The 25,543-nt window shown below is 47.7% G+C and overlaps 1 protein-coding gene across 4 annotated transcripts in view; it reads right to left on the bottom strand.

Annotated features, from left to right (window-relative positions):
- PTPRG (protein tyrosine phosphatase receptor type G) overlaps window positions 1–21,466 on the bottom strand; it is a 696,945-nt gene extending 675,479 nt beyond the window's left edge. For all 4 annotated transcript variants that reach the window (XM_045990633.1, XM_045990636.1, XM_045990635.1 and 1 more), the window contains exon 1: window positions 20,665–21,466. In XM_045990633.1, coding sequence (XP_045846589.1) covers window positions 20,665–20,749 — 85 coding nt within the window. In that variant the 5' untranslated portion in view covers window positions 20,750–21,466. The remainder of the gene's footprint in view (window positions 1–20,664) is intronic.
- Between the last annotated feature and the right edge of the window lie 4,077 nt (window positions 21,467–25,543).

The raw sequence follows: 25,543 nt of genomic DNA, 5'->3' as shown, positions 1-25,543 counted from the left end.
TTATTGATTTTAATTTAGGTTGGGACATTTGCTGTCCGATAATGCCAGCAGAGAAGACTGTGAGCAGGGACAAGATATGATAAGAGAGGGCTCTGGGGGCCATCAGCCACTCTGCTGACCTCTGGTCTACGCGGTAGTTACAGCATGACAGACAGGGCGAGGTGCAGGGCCAAGTACACACCCAGACTCACAGCTCCGCACTCATCTCAGCCTCCAGGGCCTCTTACCATTAAGGACTCTTTTTATTATTTTTTTTTAATTCTGCCTCTAAATGTTGTTCAATTAAGTTTTACTCATTTCCTTACAGATCCTTCGGATTCTCATTTACAAATAAAACCAAGGGAAGCAGTTAAGGCTCAGCGTTATCAGCATGTCTCCTTGAGAGGAGCTGTCCCTAGCACCAAAATAAAACGCCTCGAATTCTTGGAGATAAAAAGCTCAAAATGAATGAACTCAAAAAACCAAACGGAGGAATGAAACCATTATTAAAGGACTATTGCGGGCAGGGAGGGGAGAGCATTTCTGTCCTCAATACACCTGGTTACCAACCCCTTTATGTATTTCCTGCTGATACAGGTGCCCTTTGATTGAAAAGGACCAAAATCAACCCTTGGTTAACATAGGCAGAAAAAAGAATGTATTGAAAGGATTTGGGACATCTCAAAGAATCCAATCAACAGCCAAACAACCCAGCTTCTCAAAGGGCGAGGATCAGAGCAGCTCTGGGAATTCAGAGAGCAGGAAGGAAGAGAGATGTCAGTATTCTTGTCACTTGACTTAATCCTCCAACTCCAGGAAGAAAACGTATGACCATGACCAGCCTCGCCTGGGTTTTGTGCCACCCTAAAACAGGGATGGATAGAGCTCCCTGAGCAGCGTAAGGTACAGAGGGATCAATACCGCAAGAGTAGCAAGGATGCTAAGAGGAAAAAAGGGTGAAGGGATGCTGGGCAGGCAAAATCAAGAGTGCTCTAATATTAATGACCATAGCCATGTGCGTGCAAGGGACAGGGCCTTAATTACGTTCTCATTTAACTCTAACATCAACTTTGTGTGATGGTGTCCATTATCCTATCTTATGGATAAGGAAAGTGGGGAGTAAGGGCACCAAGCTAGCCCATGACAAAGCGAGAAAGCACAGCAGTCTCTGTACAAGGCCACTGTGAGAAAATCTCTCCCTGCACAATTTTACAGACCGAATGCCCCAGCCTGGCAGTCAGGGACAGCCAATGTGTCCGACACTGGCTCCCATGCCTGTCAAATCACTGCAGGGTCCATCTGCAAGCAGACAGTCACTCATGGCTTTATGCCATGAGGAAGCAGGATCCCAGGATGTCCCAAGATGGCATGACTCTGCCATCTTGGAATAGGCCCATTCACCCACGTGTCAACCCACCTGAACAGGATCATTCCTGTCCCTGCTCACTAGCTCCCCCTCCTTCACATGCACATATAAAATATCAGCCAGCCTTTCCCAGGTTTAGAGAGCACCTCCCCCCAGGAAGGTATATTTCTCATCTATCTATTGCTCCTGAACACTTAGGGACTGAATCACTATTTCACCGTTTTATCACATCTTCAGCCCCAAACAGCTAGGCAAACTGTTTTATGGGCCTTTACCTTATTTCCCCAATACACACACATTTTTAGAATCCCCAAAACATGAAGCAAAGCGCTACACACACAGGCGTTTCCACTATTATTTGATTTGAATCATCCCCTTCCTTGCCATAATGCACAAGAGGATACTCTCCCTTTGTAGGTAAAACCACGACATCCCACTGCATAGCTCAGACATTCATTTCAGTCTCTAGATCGGAAATAGTCAAGTCCAGAAGTCAACAGCCTCACCCAGCGGGGAATCTGGTCATCCTTCATTTCCAGGCATCTCAAGAGACACAAGAGAGTATGGTTAAATTCAACATTGTTTCCACTCTGGTGGAACGTAGACAAAGGCTCCTTGGGTTCAAATTCCACTACCTTCTAGCTGTGTTCACTACCCTGGCTAACCTGTTCAAGTTCTCGTCCTCTCCAAGCCCCCCCAGGGAAGCAGTATCTACCTCAAGAGCCACGCCAAGATAAGAAATAATGTATTGAAAACAACTTATCACTTTGGCCACTCTTGTTGCTATCCTTGTAATCTGTATCATTTATATACTATATAAACACATCTCTATTTATTTATATATTTAGTATTCCTGGCCAAAAAAAAAACTAAGGATCTAGCAACTGCCAAGATGAAGCAGCCGCTCTAGGTTCTTTCATTTACTCCTTGCCCCTCTTGGCCACTGCTCTCCCCTCTAACATTCTTGCAGCCACACACCTTCAAACTGGTGAGCACAAATCTAACATCACAGGTGACCAAAAAGCCCCATAGCCATGTGCAGGCTGCACTCCCAAATGGCTCAAACACAGAGTTTGGGAACAGAGAGAAAATAATACTGCAAACCCTTTCTGTTAAAACGAGGGCTTCAGTTACAGGGAGAAAGACATCGGATTTGACCTTGCTTCTCACCCTTGAGCTTTCAGGCTTGCCATCTGATTAGCTAGTGCCTGGAACTAATTAACAGGTGTGGCAAGAAAGAAAGAAGAAAACAAACCTTGGCAACTTTCTCCCAGGGAATTGATGGCTTTAGATTTACAACCGCTCCTCCAGGAAAGAAGGAACACAGAGAACTGAATGAGGTGGGTTCAATATTCAGAGTGTCCACCTACCTGCTCTGCCTTTAGAAGTATCCACCACCAAGTCAGTAAAATTAAAAATGCATCCTCAATTACCTGGTTGCTTTCTTCACTATAGCTGATGCCAAAAATATTGAGAATAATACCTGAGTGGACTGAGCTCCAAAACCTCAGAAAAGTCAGAATGAGAACATCTGCTGGTTGCTCTGAGACTAAATAGCAAGAAAGGAACACAAATATTTTCCTCCATCAAAGACATAACTTCTCTGGAACAACTCAGAAACCTCCAGAAACCTGTACAAATCGCACAGTACCTTGCAAACATGCCTTCTGCAGATGAAAGGTATAATTATATCCTGCTATCCAAGGTAATTTACCAAGAGCTCCTGAAAGGTTTCTATCGCCAAAAGAAAATAATAATCTTTACGTTCTTTGACTTTATTTGAGGCCACAGGAATCAAACACACTTACCCAGTAAGGCTTTTTCCTGATTTTTATTAACATACATATCATCTACTGAGCTTAAAATGCATTCTAGCATTCCATCAACATTAGTCAAAAGTCAGAAAACACAAAGACTTGGCCCTATATCATGTGCTCCGACATTGGCCAAGTGCGAAAGAATGAAGACATCTGTCCAAGTTAGCCTTCCATCCTCACTCACCTGGCCTTTTGCCTTTTCAGAATGAACCCAGAGTTCAACCCAGTGAGTGCAATTCAAAAGAAGTACAAAGCCAATTATCTATTAATACAAGCCTGTGTTGTTAGTAAAAAGATTTCTGGCTGTGGAGTCAGAGACTTGGACCCCCACCTTCAAAGGTATCTGATGCTGGGCAAGTTTCTTAACAAAGCAAAATTTCTATCTGCATACCTAGGAAATACAAGGATTTCTAATAGAGTGTATCTGACCCCTAGCAAGGATGGCCCATTTGCTCGTAGCAGGTGCTCAAGCAGGAGAGGTTAATGTTAGCCGTGACACACTATAAAAACACCTGGACAAGGAGGAATAGCCACATTTCTGGATACCCTCACTCTCCCCTGCAGGAAAGGCTTGGGAGGTAGGTGTTCTTCCTAGAAATCAGGGCTTAGAGCAGAAAACGCTACTCAGCAGTATAAAACTCCCAGACCTGGGGCGCCTGTGCGGCTCAGTAGGTTAAGCGTCTGCCTTCAGCTCAGGTCATGATCTCAGGGTCCTGGGATCGAGCTCCGCATCGGGCTCTCTGCTCAGCAGGAAGTCTGCTTCCCCTTCTCTCTCTGCCTGCTGCTCTGCCTACTTGTGATCTCTCTCTGTCAAATAAATAAATAAAGTCTTTAAAAAAATTGTGGGGAATATTTGAAGAGCTTAGAAAAATGTAACTTTGAGGGAAATGTTGTTTAAAAAAAAAAAAACTCCCAGACCTAGTCAAAAGCCAGGAGGGAGGAGAGTGACGAGCAGCACATACAGGAGATCACAGGAAACCTAAAAAGGGAGGTAGCCTGATAACTTGGCAACGGAAACACTAAAGTTTCTGTGTGGACAGAAAGGCCTGGAGGACCATTTTCCCTTACGAGTCACTCTGAAATCTGGCTCTGCCAAAGAGAATAAGAAAGTCCTCGGAGAACTCCTTTTCTTCCCTTTCCCATGTGGCCATGCACGGCTGCTCTCACCACCCCTCCCCCTGGGGTTCCGGGGCAGACTCAGGGTGGGGCTCCTTCAACACCCTAACTTGAAGTCTTCAACATCCTTGGGTCTCCCTCGGAAAAGCACTTAAACAAGCAAAAGCCAGATTCTTCTCACCTGCATCAAACAAAGGGCATGTGTCCGCCCTGTCAGACCTTCCCTGGGAAGGCAGCATTCCCAACCAGAACCTGAAAACAATTAAATAAGGGTGCGTCTTCCCAGCCAACTAGCCACTTCCTTCCAGCATCGGCCACCCCTGCCCAAGTTCTCGACCTGCACACATTAACACACTAACACACAGGGCCAGTACTAGAAACCCTTCTAGGCGGACCTGAGCTCTCCAAGAAAAGTCCAAGAAAAGCATGTTCATGTCTCCCATTTTCCCCATCTCCCACTTCATAATCAAGCAGCAGGTTGGCAAGTTCAGAATATTTACTCTGCCTGGAAGAGCCTCCTATCTTCCTGTTCTGTTGGAGGAAGAAACCAAACATCTTAAGAGACGTATGGACAACTCGACACTCCACAGATGGCCCCGCACCATCTCACTGAACCCACAGCTGTGTTAACGCTGGGACCAATGCTGATAACTGGAAGTCCAGCGCCTGGGATCAGTATTATCTTGGCTACTAACTAGAGATGGGAACTCAGGCCTCAATAAAACCAGATACTAAGGAGAACAAAAGCAAGGGTCCCCGGTGCTGCGTGACAGCACCTCCTCCCACCAGGCAGGAGGGGACAGGCGCTGGCATGGATTAGCACTCTTAATTTTTTTTAATATTTTATTTATTTATTTGACAGACAGAGATCACAAGCAGGCAGCGAGGCAGGCAGAGAGAGGAGGAAGCAGGCTTCCCCGCTGAGCAGAGAGCCCGATGTGGGGCTCGATCCCAGGACCCTGAGATCATGACCCGAGCCGAAGGCAGAGGCTTTAACCCACTGAGCCAGCCAGGCGCCCAGGATTAGCACTCTTGACCCTGAGGTTCCACAAGCTGCTTGCAAGTCAGAAGATCTCTGATATCCTTTCTGCCTTTCAAATGGCTGAACATGAGCTCAATCACAATGCTCACGGGTCTTCACACTGTCCTGGATGTCCAAGGCAGCAGAGGCTGGCATTTTAAAAGCATGCAGGTCGGCTTTGCAACCCTCCACAGATCCCACAATACATCACCAATTGGAACCAGAAGAGGGAGAAATCAAAGCCAGGAACTCAGCCAAATGCCCCCTCTGGAGTTAGTAAAATAACAATAAATGCCATTATTTTCAAATGCTTACTATTTGCTGGGGCCTGTGTCAATTGCCTCGCATGGCTTTCCTCATTTAGTCTTTCAACAACCTCACGGAGCAGGGACTGTTAGCCTATTTTACAGATGGGCAGACAAGCCCACACGGCTAAGTAACCTCAACTCTCTACCCTGATACCCAGACCAGTGCCTGCTAGTGACAGCGCCTTCCAGGAAGCAAGCCTTTCCACCAGTGACAGGAGTCTCCTGGCCCTATGTGTTAAAGAGGTGTGGAAAAAGAAGAGAGGTTATTGTCGCATGGGGCTCCAGCTGGGAAATACTCTTCCAGAAGGTGAGACAAGGCTGGAAAGAGCACTCTAGACCTGTGCTATCAGATAAAATGAAAATACAAGCCAGGAATGGGAAGCACATATGTAATTTTGAGTTTTATGATAGTCACATCGCATGAAACAGTAAAAAGAAACAGGCGATATAAATTTTAATAATATATTCGACTTAACCCAATATATTGAAAATATTATCATTTCAATAGACAATCGATGTAAAATTTTAATGAGCTATTTTACATTCTCTTTCCATCTGTCTTTGAAACCCAGTGTGCATTTTACACTTAAAGCACACATCTCAGGGGCACCTGGGTGGCTCAGTCGGTTAAGCGTCTGCCTTCAGTTCAGGTCATGATCACAGGGTCCTGAGATGGAGCCCCACATCGGGCTCACTGCTCAGCAAGGAGTCTGCTTCTCCTTCTCCCTCTCCCTTCCCTGGCCCTCCCCTTACTACTCTACTCACACTCTCTCACTCTCAAATAAATAAAATCTTCAAAAAAAAAAAAAAAAGCACATCTCAATTCAGACAAGCCACATTTTGGGTGTTCAATAGTTGTATGTGCCTAGTGGCTACCGCATTACACAGAGGGGCCTTTAGGGGGAAAAATTCATATTCAAGGAACAAATACGGGGTTACTTGACATCATCCAAGTACTTGGTGTATTACCAAATACCAAAAAGTTATCTGATTTCAGCTTCACGAAAGAATTCCTTTCGCCTTTTATCCCGGTTCTCCAATTTCAGTAGCAAAAATAACACTGATCAGGGGACCACTCAAATTTTGAGAAACAAGCTACCTAAAGGTAACAATGAATTTATTCAGAGTAAACACGAGACACTTTATACCAGATATAAACAACAGAGGGAAAGAATCCATTTAGTCAGTCACACTTTTAAAGACTGCTGTCACCAAGCCCATACTTAACACTTACTTAAATAGCTAAGAATTCAGAAAGGTGTCACTTTGGAATACAAACAGTCCTACAGGAGCCTTAATCTGATGCAAAACCTCTGGGCTTTGAAGAAAGGAAAAATAAGCAACTAATTTCAAGTTCCTAAACCTACATTAGTAAAGCTTACCAATTAGAATATGATGTAACCACCACCAAGAGACTGGATTTTTTCCCCCTGAATAAATGAATGTGAGTCAAATATGAGCCAAAATCAATGTCATGGATCAGGAAACCTTTGCACATGATACCTGATATCGATACCTGCTCTTTCAGGTCAATTTCAAAACAGCTCCATGACTTAAAAATTGCCCCAATAGCAGCAAGAATATAAATGTCCCTTGGAAATTCTTTTCTTCGTGCTATTTTCTAAGGCAGGCTAAATGTCTCAGAATAGCAGAGTGATGGCACCAAAGTCCTGTCCCGGGCCAACTCCTGACAAAGAATTTCAAGACCCAGTTCAGGTGTTAGCAGGAAAGAACTCTGTGATCAATAAGCAGTGTCCGTCAAGGCTAGGGCAATGAGGTTAGGGCATTCACTTCAAATGTCAATTTCCAATCCCTGTCTAGGAAAACTGCAAAATAACACCAGGGTAAGTAGGGAGACAAACACAGGAACATACACATGCTACAAATGTTCACGGACTATTTCCTTTTGTGTGTACCCAAGGGGTAGGACGGGCCCCACAGTAACGGATACATGTACATTCTACCCACACAGATAATTTCAGTAATGAGATACCAAGAGTAACTGTAAACCTGTTCCTTCAAGCTGCGGGTCGGGGGTGGGGGGGTTGTACAGGGCAAATGGAAACCTAATAGCCATCTTTGGTAAATCTCTGTCAATAGAAAATGTTCCTGAGTAGCACAGGAACCTTAATTTATCCACTACCTACTCTGTTAGCAGCGAAGGAACATGACACCATCTAGAAAGCCAAGTTCACAATCTGACTCGGCCGTTTCATTAACTGTGGGATCTCCCCTCTCGCTGAGTGCCAGCTCTCCCACCTCCTCATGGGGCTGCAGGGCATTAACTGACAGCCTATCTCTGCAAGCGTTTCTTATACATTTTATTAAAAACAGCTAGGCACCATGTATAATGCCCTGTGTTCCTAATGCTTTCCTGGTGCTTCACACTCACAGTCTCATTGCATCATCAAAAGGACTCTAGAAGGTGGAAACTCTTATTTTACAGATGAGAAAACTCATTGAAGTCACTGGCCCAGGTATGTAAAGCACAAAGCTAGGATTCGCTAAGTTGGGCAGGTTACTTAAGTTGATGAAGACCTGAGCAATTCGAAAACCATGAGCTTGCCAGTGGCCTGTTTCACCAGAATCCACCTGTCCAAGACTCATTTCCTTAAAATTGTTAAAGATCCTGAGGCACGTTAACCGTTATCTTTGCAGGGGCACCCTGGTGGCTCAAACGGTTAGGCATCTGCCTTCCGCTCGGGTCATGATCTCCAGGTTTTGGGATCCAGCCCCATGTCAGGCTTCTGGCCCAGTGGGGAGTCTGCTTCTCCTTCTGCCTCTCCCCTGCCTGTGCTCTCTTTCTCTCTCTCTGTCTCAAATCAATAAATTAAAAAAAAAAAAACTTAAAAAAAAAAAAGAATTATTTCTGCAGACTCCTTTGTTTCAGAGTGCTTACCATTTCCCCCAACATTCTCCAGAAATCAAGGTTAAACCTCCACTTGGCATCCGAGTGAAGGCAGAAAACAAGAACCAGTAGCCCCCTTTCCTTCAGTTACTGGGAAACCTCTCCTTTAAAAAGCACATCCTAAAACAGGGTTCCGAAAGAACTCCAATGCCAGAGGTTACCCACCCTCTATCACACGAAATAATTACAGCAGCTTCTGCACCAGCTGTCCAGTTGAGAAAACGAGGGGCTGATGCCTCACACCATCAGGTGATTGTCCTTACCCTCCACAAGGCCTCTTCACACGTGTTAGCAAAGAAAATGACTAGTTTTAGAAGAGAAAACGAATAGAGGGAAGAAGAAAAAAAACAGGTGGACATCTAGAAAACTGAGGTTCTGTCTAGGCACATTTGGAATCACCACACCGCACCAGCGAGTACACACCAGCGAGTACGGGTCTCATCATGGCCAGTCGGCAAGGTGGTCAACCAATGCTTGTAAAGCGAGCAAAAATGGTCGGTTCAGGCAAGCCCTTTTCCTAGACCAACCTGCCCAAAACCATTACCAGGCAACAGGTCAACATTCATCTTCAGGCGCTATGGTCGGTTCCAGCAAGCTCTGCTGCCCTCTAGATACCTCACGTCATTATGACTAGAACAAACAAAGCAAGAATGAGAAAGCCCACTGCTCTGGAATCAACCCTTTACGCCCAGGGTACTACGGATGGAAATGAACACCAGATCACGGAATGTAGCCCGAGTTACTCCACAGAGAAGGAAAAAAAAATTTATAAAGTTTGTAATCATCAAAACATAACCCGACTGCCCTTTAAGACATTTGAGTCTAATTAGAATATATTTTGTTTCCAGCAAAGGATACCTCGGTGGCCAACAATGGAAAGTGAAAATTCAGCTTCTCTCTCTTTAAAAGATGGGACTTCAAACACCGTGACAGTATATACACTCTGAATTCTCTTAAGAAAGAGATAGCCTGTGTCTAATGAGAATGCCATCTACCAACGTGAGATTTCTGGAAACCACACAGATATCAACGTCTTGTAAAACGTGCTCTGAAGTGTTTTAGGGAGCATTCGTTCTATCAGTTCTCAAATATGACTACCACCATCTAGATACTGAAGGCAGAGCAGATGGAAGGAGGAATGACATCCTGGTCTCAAAGACAGAACAGTCTACTGAGGCTCTGAATCCACATGGGGAATACATGTGAATATACCATGTATTTAGAATGGCCACTTAAGGGGCGCCTGGGTGGCTCAGTGGGTTAAAGCCTCTGCCTTCGGCTCAGGTCATGATCCCAGGGTCCTGGGATTGAGCCACGAATCAGGATCTCTGTTCAGCAGGGAGCCTGCTTCCCTTCCTCTCTCTCTGCCTGCCTCTCTGCCTACTTGTGATCTCTGTCTGTCAAATAAATAAATAAAATCTTTTTTAAAAATTAAAAAAAAAAAAAGAATGGCCACTTAAGGAAATGTGCTAGAAGGAGGGCAAAGGAATCAAATCCTCCATCTGTCTACACCAAAAGCTGGCCACTCTACTTCATTCAAAGTTCAGGTTCTCATATGTTGCGGTTGTAAAAAATGCAGATGGGCTATTTCTATCATATATTAATCCATGCATGGGTATCATGTGCAAAAGAAATTATGGCCCAGGGGTGTTATGTGAAAAAAATAAGATATTTGACAAGGAACTCACTAAACTGACTGCACTATTAACGGACTCAGATCCTTCTATATTGGCCACTACCCTCTTTTACCACCTCTACCTTCCACCCCCATCATCCTCTTCCAGTACAGCTGGGTAACAAGAAAGTGACCAAGAGAGTTAGTTCTTAAATCAAATGATACATTTTTCAAAACGACTTTTTTTTTCAAGTTGAATAAGCCAAAAGCAATTTCGATCAGCAACAGAAGTCACCATGTTACTGTAAAATACCCAAGTAGCAGGCCATTTATAGAGCAAAAATAAAAAGGCACAACCAGCAGAGCTGAGCTCCAGCTTTCATGGGCCAGACTGATAGGAACGAAGTCACTCCATCACCAGGGATGGTCTTCCTTGCAGTACTACATACACAACCCATCCACATTTACACACAACCAATCCAGAGAATACAAAACCTCAAACAAGCAGCAAAAAAAAAAAAAATCTTTCCCTCGAGCAGAGACTTAGAGATCTCCTACATGTACATGACAAACACCTCCAGGGACCAGCCGAGTATTGTAAATAATCTCTACGGGCCAGGTGAGCGTCCCATCTCAGGGGGCAGCCACTACTGAATGCAAGCTTACTGTTGTTGTCAAGAAAGGACACAGGCCCTAGGTTGCAGTACCTTCCCATTCTTCAGGAGTAACCCAGACTTCTATGGGAAGCCACCATGAGGAAAGGAGTTGTAGTCACCACTGTCCCCACCCCCCCAGTGCCCAGAACAGTGCCTGGCACACTGTTAAGTTTTCAGGACACACTTGTTGAAGGCAGGAATGCAAAATGCCCCAATTTTCTATTTCATTTTTTAAATTTTCAACACACTATGGCCAAACCAGTATGGCCAGATGCCCCCTGCAGAACTCCAGATAACCCAAATGACTGTCCTGTCTCCATTTCTCTTTTCCAGAGCAAGATCCAGAACTAGCTTTCCATTCTCTTTTTAGACAAAGAATCCTACCCCTCACCCCAATCACAAATCACATTCATTTTAAAGGCCATACATAACTTGAATGGCATGAACAAGCCTCCATTTTTTTTTTTTTTAACCTGGACTCCTGGAGAAATAAGATTTAATGTTTAAAAACAAAAAATAGCTTACAGGCATTCCATTAACCAAGATCCACTCACCACCTTGTTTGCTGCTCCCTCGGGATAGTCTGTCGCAAGGTCAGCAACATAATCAAAGGGTTCATGGACAGAGCCTTAGGAAGCAAGCTCTCAGAGGAAAGTTAACGAGTACACCTCAGACACCACCACGTAATATGCAGTGAGCACCGGACTCGCATATTGTGGAAAAGCCTCAACCTCCCAAACTGTGCAGCCCGGCATCGACAATCCCTAAAATTCCAGATGAATCTCCAAAGCCATTTAGTTAAGGATGTGGGGGAAAAAAAAAACAAAGAAACAGAGGATGTTGCCTAGATCCCACAGCTGGCCTGGCTGGTTCCCGAGGCTGGTTCTAAACGGTAGAGGAAAAATCCAGAACCCAAACCAAACCATCTCCTGCCCCCAGGTACAAGTCCCTCAGATCTTTTCCGGCAGTCAAAAAAGGACACAGCCAGGTTAGCTGAGCTCCAGGGCCCGCGGCCCACACTTAAATGATATATCGGAGAATAATAATACCACCATGTCAGAACATCACCCTCTTCGATGCCCCGAACAGAAGATCTCAAATGACAGACTACACTGGATCACTCGAAGAGCAATCAAAAAAAAAAAAAAAAAAAAAAAAACTGGGGCGCCTGGGTGGCTCTGTGGGTTAAATCCTCTGCCTTCGGCTCAGGTCATAATCCCAGGGTCCTGGGATCGGGACCCACATCGGGCTCTCTGCTCAGCAGGGAGCCTGCTTCCTCCTCTCTCTCTGCCTGCCTCTCTGCCTACTTGAGATCCCTGTCTGTCAAATAAATAAATAAAATCTTAAAAAAAAAAAAAAAAAAAAACAACCTACCACCAACAAACTCACTCTGTCCACAGCTATTATCACCTTATTGAGAAGCTAAAGTAATTTGCTGAAAGGTCATCTCTTCAATGAAACCAAATAAAGTCCGATACTAATTGCATCATTTCCTTACTTATGTGTGGCAAATCCAGGAAGACACCTTCACTGCAGTGTGGATGGTCCTCGCTTATATGAGAAAAGGAAGAGGGCAAAATACAGCAACCTGGGTCTGGCTCTTCATTGGCCTTCCCACATAATTTGGAAAAACAGTTTTCAAACAATCAGCAACCGGTCTGAAATTCAAAATTACCCTGAAAGATGATTAGTGACATTTATACTACCCACCCCCCACTTACTACAGGGTGACACCTTGGACCAGCGACAGCTTCGCTCAGCTCTATCCTCCAAGCAGAGATATTCAGTTTCTACTTCCAGGTAGATCAAACGTACATAAAAAGCTTAGGCACACAGACGCCTGGACTGCTCGATCCGTTAAGTGTCTGCCTTCAGCTCAGGTCAAGATTCCAGGGTTCTGGGATCTAGTCCCACATCAGGCTCCCTCAGCGGGGAGTCTGCTTCTCCCTCCGCCTATCCCCATGCTCGTGCTCTCTCCCTCACCCTCTCAAATAAAGAAATAAATAAAATCTTAAAAATGCTTGGGCACAGTGCCTAGATAACGGCAAGCACTTGGTGAGGTGAGCTAGTACAACCACTGTTCCCATTTTGTAGGTTAAAACACTAAGGCCCATTTGCCCAAGGTAACACTGCTGTAATAGAACAAAGAATTTCAACCTGGGCCTCTAGGGTCCTAGAGCGGTTCGTGAAGAAGAGGTATATATATGTCAGCCTCCCGGACCACCAACACCACTCAACCCCCTTTCCACAAGTTGTTGTGTAATTCACCCAAGGCGGCCCAATTACCCGGTGCCACAGCCAAGAAGAGCACGGCTAGCTCTCAGCCTCCACACACACAGAATGGAAACACTTCAGGAAAAGTGATTTTTAAAAAAAAGAAGAAGAAGAGATATCATTTATAAATAACAATTGCTTTGTAAATAAATCCTTTTGACACTGCGTGACTAACTTCACTCTTGGAAAAGTCGAATGACATTTCCTCACTAGTCTGGCCTATGCTTTCGTATTTGGTAAATTGTTTATGGCTGCATCCTCTATCCAAACTATTCCAAATTGATGCATTTATCTGATTGAAGTGTACTGTGGAGTTTACAAGGCTGCAGTGGGGTGAGAATTCAACTACCTCTTGGATTCATGCAACCAGTGTAAATTCCTCAAAAGTACGCCCAATGCAGTATCAATCGACAAACCTGTTTTGCTCTCCTGGTTAGAAAAATACTATCATAGACCCAAAAATAAGACCAGTCGTCCTATTTTCTTACATGGAAGTGTTACATATTCCATGAACTATGCTTTCATTTCTTCTTTTTTAGTTGCTAGATTTTAGCAGCCAACTGTGTCACTTTGCCACAGCCCCAAAATAGCTAAGTCGAGTGGTTGAAAATCGCATTTTGTTGTCTGGCCAGGAAACCATCATGCTGATTTCAGTTTGCAAAAAATTGATTTGAGGGCAGAAGCGAGGCGCGGCGTGGGGCTCTCTCCTGCATGCTCTCTGCAGGTCTGAAGCCACGGAGAGCTGGAGACAGGGATGTGGCTGTGTCCAAGGGCCATACAAGTACAAAATAATACCCAAGTGGTACAGTTTGCTTCCCATCAGCAGCACGAAATTAAAAGCCAGAAATGACAGTAACAGGCAGACCCACCCTCCTGGGTTACAACGCAGTCCGGAAGGCCTGAGAAGAATCGGCATCCCAGGGTGCAGGACCAAGCAGCTCTTTCTACAATGGATAGCACCACGCATGGCTCCTGGAGATCCACGTGGCACCTTTCAAACCTGTGGAAAACATTTTTCCCATTTAAAGTTGGGGACGTGGCGACCCTCCTTTGGAATGTGAGTGAGAAGGTCTCTCAGACTTCATTGAGGCTTTCTCACTTTTGTAAACCTCAAAATCTAACCATTTCACTGTTTTTATATGGGATATCCTCTTGCTAGTCTAACTCCTTGTCCTAAAAAAAGCTAAGCTGGTTCGAAAACCCATTGGTCAAGTTTATGTAAATACTTTTTAAATGTTTTTGTTTTTACATTCGGTTGTCCTTTTCGGTTCTAGTCTCCTCTTCCCATACACTTCTCTTTCAATCTCTTTAGTACACATAAAATAAAAATGACTAATATACTGAGCACTTACTGTTTACCATGCAAAGTTCTCAGTCCTTTAGCACGCATTCTCGCTCAAGCCGCACAAAGACCTCAGGAGTCAGGGTCCTATTGCTGTGCCATTTCTCAGAGAAAGAGAGAAAAAAGACAGGCACAGAGAGGTTAAGTAACTTGTCTAAGGCAGCACAGCTAGTGATGGAAAAGGCGAGCTGGCTGCAAGACCACATTCTTACATACTTCAATATACTCAGTACAACTCTCCATAGCCACCTGATTTAAAAACAGAAACAGAAAATGTTAAGTTCTAGGCTCCTACAAGACTTCTCCCTGCTATATGCTGATACACCAGTACACGGACCCTCAGGAGAACCAAAGTTCTCCCTCAATGTGAAAGCTGCCTCCCACCCCCCCTACAGCAGGACCACCACCCAATTCAGCTAGAGGGCCTTCGAAAAATGAAGCCAGGCACATCTCCAGCCTGGTCAGCTGTCATTCCTCCACGGAGTCCTAAAAGCACTTCTGACACTGTTTTTGCAAAGAAGCCCATCAAGCACTATACTCATAAAATCTTTGAACCCGCAGAGTCCTGGCAAACCATCTCACATAGGTTATCTATTTTTTTTGTCAAACACCAGAGATTCTGCTAGAAACGATACCAGGTAAAAGGGCCCCTCCAATCCCAGGTGTCCTTACAGAAGCAGACAATGGCACAGGGAGCCCTCTAGCTACTTCAGGCAATCTTACACAGCTATCTCTTATAAACCTCCCCAACCCCTTCAGAGTGGGAGCAAGCCACAAATGTATCTATTGTAAATTTCAATTATCAGACTTTCCTCAAAATGAAATTCACCTACATTAGTTCCAGATTTGCTTTTTTTTTAAAAGAGACATTAACAATTCGGTGGTCTTGGAGACAGGAATTGTAAGAAAAAGCAGGAAGAGGTAAACAGGGCTTTTAAAACACGTGTCCTTTTTGGAGTGGTGTTGTTGGGGGGTTTTTTTGGTTTTTTTGTTTGTTTGTGTTTGGTTAGGATTCCTTGTAAACACAACCTTGCCCTCCCAGGCCCCCAAAAGAGTCAAAACAAAGACACAGATAACCGTTTACCTTACAAATGTGCCTCTGATCTTTTAAGTGCACACAACATTGCCATGGTCCTGCGTTTAGTTCTTTACACGGAAGGCGGTCACTCCCATTCCTCAGGCAGAGAACCCAAAGTAGTACCTGATCTTTTAATCGTTTGCAAATATTTAGTGAGGCCCTAATTAATGGGTGCCCAAGCAACGCCATTCAGGGACAAACTCCACAAGCAACTCCCACTGCCTGCTGGGGCAGGCTCTTCTCGAGTGATTATTTCTTTCCACGAAACCCTCCATAGTACTTACTAGCTTTGCCTACAATAAGCTCTGGTGGGAGCTGGGCACACTTCCTTGGCCTCCTTCATATTATTAGATACACAGGCCTTTCATTCTCCACATACAGCCAAAAATGTAGTTTCAGTGATTACCACTTACTGCCTGAGTGTTGTCAACCTGTACCAGAGCACATCAAGGGCTTATTGGGGAGGGAAGTGGGTAGAGCATCTAGAATTTCTGAGACAACTTCAGATAACTTCAGTTGTGCTTTATGAAAGGTGATTTCATGGAAGATGTCCCCCAGGATGAAAATGTCAATCATCATTTTTCTTAATCTTGCAATTAAGAATGCACACCCATCTTAAAATCTTTACCTGCTTAGAAATACCACTGCATTGTCCTGCGTCCTACGCAACTAAAATGTTGAACGGAAATTCAGATTAAAAAAATATAGGGGCACCTGGGTGGCTCAGTGGGGTAAAGCCTCTGCCTTCAGCTCAGGTCATGATCCTGGCGTCCAGGGATGGAGTCCCGAATCGGGCTCTCTGCTCAGCAGGGAGCCTGCTTCCCCCTCCCCACCCGCCACCTGCCTCTTTGCCTACTTGTAATCTCTGTCTGTCAAATAAATAAAATCTTTTAAAAGAAAAAAAAAAAATATATATATATATATATATATTTCACCATAAAAGGAAGGAGGTAAAGCAACAAAGCATTAGCAACACTTGCTTTCTTGACCTAGGTTAAGTTAATGTTAAGTGTCCAGACTCTCCTTTTGGTTAAGAAGTTTCCAAGGAAGGGAGTACGGTGGTAGGAAAGGGGTCCTCAGTAACAACGGCTATGGGGCATTTATAATGATCTTACACGAATGGCAAGAAAGTCCACTCCAACAGGTGCATCAGTATGTAACTGATTATACTATATTAACTTGGGAGTTTTTCAGAACACAAAAATGAACGTAAAAGGGGTTTGGTTTTGTTTTGCTGTCCCTGCACTGCCTCACGAAAACAATATAACCTTTTACTTGGTGAAAACAAGTCCTTAATTATGGGGAGAAGCCTCACTTTCGGAGACTTCTTTTTCTCCTTTCAGGCAACCTTTCCTTAACCTTTCTCCCTTCAGCAACAGCAACTTCCCATTTCTAAAGAGCTCTATATGCCCATTTGGTATTGCAGTTCTAACTCCATCAACTCCGTAAGAGGGACGCTGTTTACACAGAAACATGAAAGACTATATTTATTCCACAACTGTGTCAGAGGGCCCGAGTTGCAAGACCGGACAAACAAAGATTCTTCATGTTGGAACAGGATATCTCGAGTTGGGGTTAGGGAGTGGGGGGACATGCATGATTTCTCACTCCATCCCTAAAGACTAAGACTGCTGCTGGCTTTCAAACATTACTTCCACATTTTTCTAAGGAGGCCATAAAGGATGTCCATCAGGAATAAGCATGTACATGCAAATGCGCCAAGAGACAGCGGAGAGAGAGATTCACCAGACATCAATCACGGATCCTCCGCTTCTGACACATCCAAAGTACACAGCGGAGCTTATCCATCTGAAGTGTTTCCAACGTCAGCCTCCTAAATGTAATGTAATTATGGTACAAACATATCAGAATCAAAGAGAACGGTTTCACTCTGAGGGCGGAAAGAGAGAAGAAATCAATAGAAAAAAATTTTTCCCGTTTCTGCTGAATAGCTTACAAATGTAAAATCATAAAATGTTAACCCTCTCAAGTAGGATATTTTGTATCCTGTTGAAGGCACTTAGACTCTCAATGATTAGATACATATATATGCCAAATGCTTAAGTGAAGTATGCATAAGATTTGCTTTAAAATAATGAGGTGTTAGGAAGGGTGGTGGGTACAGAAAAGACTGAGTTCATAATTGGGGTAACTGGGTAGGGATCCATTATATTTTCCTATTTTCATAAATCTTTCTATAACAGTATTTTTTAAAAGATGTAGAAAAAGAATGTACTATGCACTAAAATATGTTTGATAGCACTTCTGCTCTGAAAAGTGGAAATACCACTTTAAACACTAACCGAGATGCTGGTCCCACACCTGCCATATCCTGTACTGTTGTTGGGAGACTAAAAGCCACTGTTTCTGACCAGCTGGGGAAAGATCCATGGCAGGGCTGTTTCCAAAACCCTTCCAAATTACAGCTACCCTGTATCCTGAACATGAACGGAGAACAAATCTAACTGGAAAGTTAGTCATTCTGAGAGGAAATAAAATAATAAGGGATTTGGGATAAGGCCTCACAAGGAGGATCCTAATCCAACACCACAGGCATCCTTGCCCGTCGTGCCAACCAGATAAAAGCTTCCAAGGTTACGGAGGGCAAGTGGGGGGGGGGGGTCCCAAAGCGAACGCGGGCCCCCACCGGGTTCCGAACGGGCCAGAAGCAGCAGCACCCAGCGCAGGCCGCCTCCTCGCTCCAGGGCGCAACCGCAGCCCCGGAGCCTCGGAACCTGGCCGCGTGCGCCCCACCCCCGCTCCCACCGCGGCCCCACCGCACCCAGAAGGCAGAGCCGGGCCAGTGGAGGTGGTAAGAGCCCCACCGGTGGCTCAGGGGCGCCCCCTGAGGTCCAGCGGCGTCGCGGCACCCTTGAAAAACGGAAAGCCTCCCTCTCCCACGGCTCTGACATTTTAACTTTGCCTGGTTCGAAAGGCTGCTCGCTGCACCCTCTCCAGAGGCACTTTTCCAAACCACAGCCCCTCTTCCCCGCGCCTCACACCATTGCCCCTTCCCTTTCCGACACCCTCAGGCTCCAAGGCGAGGGAATGTGCTATTTACCTCGCAGCGTGGGCACGAAAAGAAAATGTGGAAGATGAAAACTGTCCAAGACCCACGAAGGCGGCATCACTGGAGGTCCCATTTTGGATTTCAAGCTTCCTGAGACATCAGGAAAAAGAAAACCACGGCCAACCCACTGGCTGCATACCCGAGCTAAGGAGAACGCCAGACGTGAAATTAGAAATTCCTCTTGTTTCGCAAGGCTGCTCTCCTGCTGCCTCCCACTGCCCCCATTAAAAAGCATGACCCTTACAAAGCTCGACCCCACTGTGCACCTGAGCCTACTCAGCCGGCAAGCTCACGGCAAAGAAAGTCCAGAAGGAGCAGCTGGAGAACACAAATACTGAGCAACAGTCTTTTAAGGGAGAGAGGGCATTTCTTGAGGGGAAATGTCCACACCGCTCCCAGCCCCGTGGAGGCAGGACCCTAGTAGGCAAACCGCAGGCCTCGGGGTTAGGGTGGGCACACGTCCTCGCTAGCCATCCGAGCTGGGTTTCTGGGCAGTGGCAGGAGCTCCCTGCGGTTCTGGGGGCAGGAGGATGCGCAGAGAGTAAAGGGGGTGCCGTAGAAAAAAGACTGCTTTGCCTCTCTGCTCCTCGAGGCCACCCCTGTGCCTGCAAAAGGGACACTCGCTGCCACTCCCCAAGCAGGTCCCCGAGGGCAGCGAGTGCCCGCGCCCTGTTGCAGGGCGCACGATGTAGCTGGAGGACCCGCTGCACCAAAACCTTGCGCTCAGGCCGCTCGGGGACAAGCGGCTGTGACCAGAGAGACCAGAAACATCGGGGCACGTTCCTTTTTCCCTTCGTTCAAATAACCCCACCTCTAGGTAACCAAGAGCTAATGGATGAAAGGGCAGAAAAAACGGGGGCGGGGGTGTCTCTATCCTTAGAACAACGAGATTTTAAAAAATTAAAAAGCAAATCGCCCCCCTTCTTCCCACCCGTTCCCCGGCTAGGGCAGAGGACGTGGCCTCCACCCCCGACGAGGGGGCCGGACAGACTCAAAGGAGCTCTGGGGTGCAGCTGTAGCGGGGGGGGGGGGGGGTAGAGACGCCTGCATGAGAGGCGAGGGAGGCGGCTGGCCTCTGCCCTGCGGGAGGGGAGAGGAAAGAGGGTCGGCCAGTGGAGGGCTGGAAGTGGAGGGTCGCAGAGCCGCACACCGCTACGTGCGGTGATTTATTATCGTCACCAATGGCCAATACTGTTCCCGTCTTAACCCGGCCAGAAAGGAGCGGGTCTAGGTCTGCCAGCCGCGAACAGCCTGCAAAGAGGCAAAGATGAAGGTAGGGAGGGCGCGCGAGACAGGAAAAAATTCGCCCCGGCGCGAACAGCAACCCAGCAGCCGACCACCCCCGCCGCCCCCCCGCGACCCTACTGGAGCAACACCGCGGAGCAGAGTTGCAGGGTAAAGGGGCCGCGGGCCAGGGCTGGGGAAGCCACGGTCTCCCTAAACCGCCTGTTCCCAGCCCTCCCACCGCTCCCGGGCCCCGGCGCCGGTGAAGGCTGGCTCGCTCCAGCACTGAAGGGCAGCCCACGTCCCAGCCCCGAGCTGGGGTCGCCCCTCTCCCCGGACACAAGAACGCAGGCTGCTCTCAACATTCCCAATCCTCCACGATTAGCCTCCAGCTTCCATCCTCCTAACACCGTCCAAAGGGTCGGGAAGCTGCAAAGCAAGTCCCTCTCCTTCCGAGCTCCTTCAATTCTCTCGCGGGTGTGGGGCGCACCCTGGGCCCCCCAAACCCATAGAGGCATCCTCCCCTGGCCCCAGTCTCCTCAACGGCCCCAGAGCTCTAGCTCTCTCGAACGGTAACGGATCTGCAAAGCGAGCTTTTCTTCTTACTCGGGCTCCCCCAGATCCCCCCAAACCTGAGCGAGAGCAGACCCCTTACGGCCCCTGTCCCATTTTCCCCACCAGCTCCTGCTTCCACCATCACCAACCATCAGCTTCCCTAAACGCCGCCAGAACCAGCGGAGCGTATCCCTCTCTCCTCCCCGTGTGCCCGGCCCCCCTTCACCCTCTCTGGGGTCCCCGGGACGGGCGCCCGAGCTCCGTGCCGCGGCGACAACTCCGCATCCCCCGCGCGCGCCGGCCAGGGCCGGGTCCCCTCAGCGGCCGGCACTCACCGGGAAAGCACACGACATAATGGAGCACGGAACTGGTGATTTTCAGGAACAAAATCCACCAACACGGTTCCAGTAACCTCCGCATGTCCGAAAACGCACATCGAAAAGAGGAAGGCAGGGGGGTAAACTTGTTGAATAAGTTCTTGTCTCCGTGTGAGCCTCCGCTAATCCCTGGCTCTTCCCCTGTTCGCTCGCTCTACGGGCCCCCCGCGCTCGGCGGCCCGAGTCCCCCTGGAATCCGGGAAGCCGCCGAGCGCCCCCCGGAAAAATCTCAAAAAAGTGACCGGGGACGCGGAGCCACGCTGGGGACGATCCTCGGCGGAGATGGGCTGCTTTCCGTTCAAAAAAAGAGCAAGCCGAGCGAGCAGGGCGAGTAATCGGCGGGCGGCGACGATGCCCGGGGCCCGGGGCAGGCAGGGACCGCAGGCGGCAGCGGCGAGCAGCCGAAGATCCCCAACTTGAGTCGGCGGCGCAGCGCAGCCCGAGAGCCGGCGGGCGGCGGCGGGGCTGAGCGCGGCGCGGCGTCTCCGGGCTTCAGGCAGGCAGCTCCTTCCAGGGCCCGGGGAAGGAAGGAGGCATGTTTGCGAGCGGGGAAGGGGAGGGGAGAGGCGGGGGGAGCGAAGAACCCCCCCAAAATAGAAACGGCCGGAGGAAACGCAGGAAAACACAAAGGATCTCACAGGGGCGCTGGGGCGAGGGCGCCTTCAGTCCATGCTCCTGAAAGTTGTGGCTCCAGCGCAGGCTGGGGAGGAACGAGGAGCGCGGGTCTGGAAACTGGCCATGCCTCCATACAGGAAGTAACATGTGAGCATGGATCCTGGCAGAGACTTTAAAGCCGGCGAGCGAGCGAGCAGGGGGCGCGCGGCGGCGCGCGAGGCGGCGCGCGAGCAGGGGCGCGCGGCGGGCGCGGGGGCGCGCAGCCGGGGCTGCGGGCCGCGAGAGCGCGCCCACCGCGCTCTTAAAGCAGCCGTGTTCGGCTCTCGCTTCACAGGGGGCTCAAAGCCGGGTTCTCCCCGCGCTCGGCCCGCGATACTGCGGGCTCGGCTGAGGCAGTTTGGGGGCTGGGGACGGCTCCGGCCGGGTCTCCGGGAGAGGAAGGAGGGTGGCTGCCTTCTTGAGCTGGCGAGTCTTTGCCAGATTCCAGTTCTGCCAGCTCTTTAAAGACGCCGAGCTTTGCGCGGGCTTGACAAGAGGTCTCCCCTCCGTCCGCGTTGCTCGCAGATCCCGGGCCTGTGGGGAGGGGGACTTGGTTCGGGTCTAAGGAGAGTAGGGGGACGGCCGGCTCCTTTCCTTTTTTCGATGAGGGGGCTTCCTCTTCGGCTCCAGCGCTCCAGCAGAGCCGGAGCGGGGCGCGCCCTGCTCAGTCCCCGCTCGCGCCCCCAATCCGGCGCATTCCCCCGCCTGGAAACAAAGCCGAGAGGCCTGTGCACTCGGGCTGCGTTGGGATTTTATTTATTTATTTATTTATTTATTTATTTTTCTTTCAGACTTCCATTGGCCGAGTCGGCGGCTGGGGACGGGGTGGGTGGGGAGGGATATCGATCCTAGGCTTGCAAAATCCAGCCCTTCCGATCCCCACACCCTTTTTCCCCTCGCCACGATGGATCGGTGGCGGAGTTTTTCCAACTCGCAGCTCCGCGGGAGGAGGGAAGGTTCCCGCGCTCCGGCTGGGTGGTGGGGAGAGCGCAGGAAGTGTGCCTCTCACCCCCGGCTGGGTGAAAGCAGCGCCGCGGGGCAGGACCGATTTCCTGGCAGTTACCCGGGGAGCGGCTGCCTCTTTAGCAATCCGGGAGAGGCGTCCGGGGGAAATGGGAGGAATGGGCTTATCTGTAATGAGTTTTGTCCCTTGGCTCTCGGTGAGAAGATCTTTATCGCTTAGACTTCTAAGCGCCCTATTTTTCTCTTCTTACGCGGGTGCTAAAAGTCGGGAAGGCGGGCTTTTGATTAAACGTGTAATTGAGCCAAGGTAATTTGCCATTTGTAATTTTTGCCTAATTTTTCTGCCTCTGTTGAAAAGCCATTCTGACAAATGTTTTTAACGTGCCCCTGCTGTTTCATCCCACCACGCAGGGTCCCCCACCCACCCAAACATCCCAACCGGATGCTAGGTTTTCAAATAATGTACAGATGTTCCGAGATTCTCCTGCAAGATGTGATTAGGGAAGCAGTTTCACACCCACACTTCTAAAAGAAAAGCCTTTGAAAAGTTAAGTTTGGGATTACAAACTAATAAAAGCCAGGAAGTTCCTGGGGAGGGCCCCCGCTCTATCTTTAGCTGAACAGGAGTGAACACCCACCCTCAGTGTGGGTAATGAGTTTGTTTGCTTTGGAATTTGGTCCTTCCTGGTTTTGTTGGAATCCTGACTCCCCCATAAATGCTTGAGGGTCAGTTTTCTTGGGAGTGTTGTATTTAAGGGATACCCTTTGTCAGTGGGCGCTCTGAGAGAGGTTAAAATAACCCCTGCGTGTCTGGCTTACTGAAGAGTGAATGATAAAATCCGTGTAATTTGAATCAGAACAGAACACACCTGGGCACACCTCCCCAGGTGAGTTTCCTCCTTTGCAAAATGTACAAAATGAAAACTGCCATTTGTGGAACGCCTGCTACTTACCCGGCACTGTGCTCAATTCTTTCCACAAAGTGTTCATTCAGCAAATTCATTGAGCGCTGAACTGTGCAGGCCATAGTAGGAACACACCCATGAAGAAAAAAGGCAAGGCCTGTGACCTTTGTGAAGCTTACCTTCCATAGTGGAGGATACATTCTCTCACAGAATCCTTACAAGAGTTCTGCCAGCGGTCGGGATTATTTTTTCCTCTTTTATCGACAAAGAAACAGGCTCTGAGGTGTAAAATAATGGATCCTCAGCTTGTGAGTAGTAGAGTTGGGATTCTGAGATGTGTCTGCTTCCACAGCTCTGCAAATGCAGAGAAATGATGAGACACTGAAATGTGAGTGGGAGAAGTGGCTTAGGAGTGGGGTAAAGTTCACATGGGTTTAGAGAGTAAATTACCAATACCCTTAATAGGATGCCCCACACTAAAAATTAATATTGAATTAGATCTAGGCTGGTGACTGTCCTGGGGCCCTAGGGTGGAGTTTTGCAAACTGCTTTTGAAGGCACTTCCCATAACCCAGGCCTTACCAGGCCTCTTGATAAAAAGAAGTTTAATTAAAATTTTTTTAAGATTTTATTTATTTATTTGACAGAGAGAGAGATCACAAGTAGGCAGAGAGGCAGGCAGAGAGAGAGGGGGAAGCAGGAAGCCAGATGCGGGGCTCGATCCCAGGACCCTGAGATCATGACCCAGCCGAAGGCAGAGGCTTAACCCACTGAGCCACCCAGGCGCCCCAAGAAGTTTAAATGAATACCAAACTGGATACCTTTTCATTCATTCTACGACCAATTACAGAAGAGCTCATACATGTCAGACACTGTATCCAGTGTTGGTGGCACAGAATGACCAGGCGGTGAACCTGACAATGCACCCACCTGATGATTACAACCCACCACCCTGCCAGGAGACATGGTGGGGGGGGGGGGTTGTACAATATGGTGAGCACCCCAGGAGAGTTGTTGTGAGCGGCCCTGGGAGTGCCAAAGGAGAGAAGAGATACCCTGATGAGAAGATAAGGCTGCAAAGAGAGAGGGCTGGTATTGGTAATAAATTACCCCCAAACGTGGCAGCTTCAAACAGTACATATTTATTATCTCACAGCTCTGTAGGTCCAAAGCCCGGGTGTGGTGTAACTAAGTCTTCTCCTGAGGGTGTCCCTAGACTGAAATCAAGGTGTCTGTCAGGCATTCTCATCTGCAGCTCAGGGTCCTCCTCACAGCTCTTTTTCAGATTATTGACAGAACTCAGTTTTTTGTATTTGGAGGACAGAGATCCCTATTGTCTTTCTGGTTGTTGGCCAGAGGTAGATCTTAGCTAGAGATGGTCTTCAGGTCCAAGCCACGCAGCCTTCTCACAAAGTGGCTGCACACTTCTGCCAACAGAGAATCTCCCTACAGGCAGCTGTGTGGGAGTTTTGGGAGTAACCACCCCAACACTTTGGGCATAAAATATAACCTAATGAAGGGAGTAACTATCCCATCACATTTGTGGTCTAACCCACTCTCAGAAGTGGGGATTATACACCAGGAGGTAGGAATCTTGGGGACCATCTTAGGGTTCTGCCAACCATAGTGCTGGTGGTCTATTTTGAGTATAGACTGATAGTTACAGGTGATCGGTCTCAAGCCAGTCTAGTCTGATGGGATTTACATCTGTTTGACCACAGGCGACTTAACCACTTCATGCCTCAGTTTCCTCGTTCATAAAGAGAGAGTAATAACTGCACCTACTTCTGAACTGAGGAAATTAAAAGGAGTTAAAAAAAAAAAAGTGAAATACTTGGAGTAGTGTGGAGCACCTAATAAATGTAAGCTATTGCTGTTCTCTGTTCAAGAAGCTGATGCAAGGGGCGCCTGGATGGCTCAGTGGGTTAAAGCCTCTGCCTTTGGCTCAGGTCATGATCCTGGGGTCCTGGGATCAAGCCCCACATCAGGCTCCCTGCTCGGCAGGGAGCCTGCTTCCTCCTCTCTCTCTGCCTGCCTCTCTGCCTACTTGTGATTTCTGACTGTCAAATAAGTAAATAAAATCTTTTTTTTTTTAATTTTTTAAGCTATTTTTTTTTAAGATTTTACTTATTTATTTGTAAGGGAGAGAGAGCGAGTGAGCACAGGCTGACAGAGGGAGAAGCAAGCTCCCTGCCAAGCAAGGAGCCCGATGTGGGACTCGATCCCAGGACACTGGGATCATGACCTGAGGCAAAGGCAGCCACTTAACCAACTGAGCCACCCAGGCGTCCCTAAGTAAATAAAATCTTAAAAAA

The sequence above is a fragment of the Meles meles genome, chromosome 20 (assembly GCF_922984935.1).
Source record: "Meles meles chromosome 20, mMelMel3.1 paternal haplotype, whole genome shotgun sequence".
Classification (NCBI taxonomy): Eukaryota; Metazoa; Chordata; class Mammalia; order Carnivora; family Mustelidae; genus Meles; species Meles meles.
The sequence above is the reverse complement of the archived record's forward strand: the minus strand, read 5'-3'. Positions and strand labels throughout refer to the sequence as shown.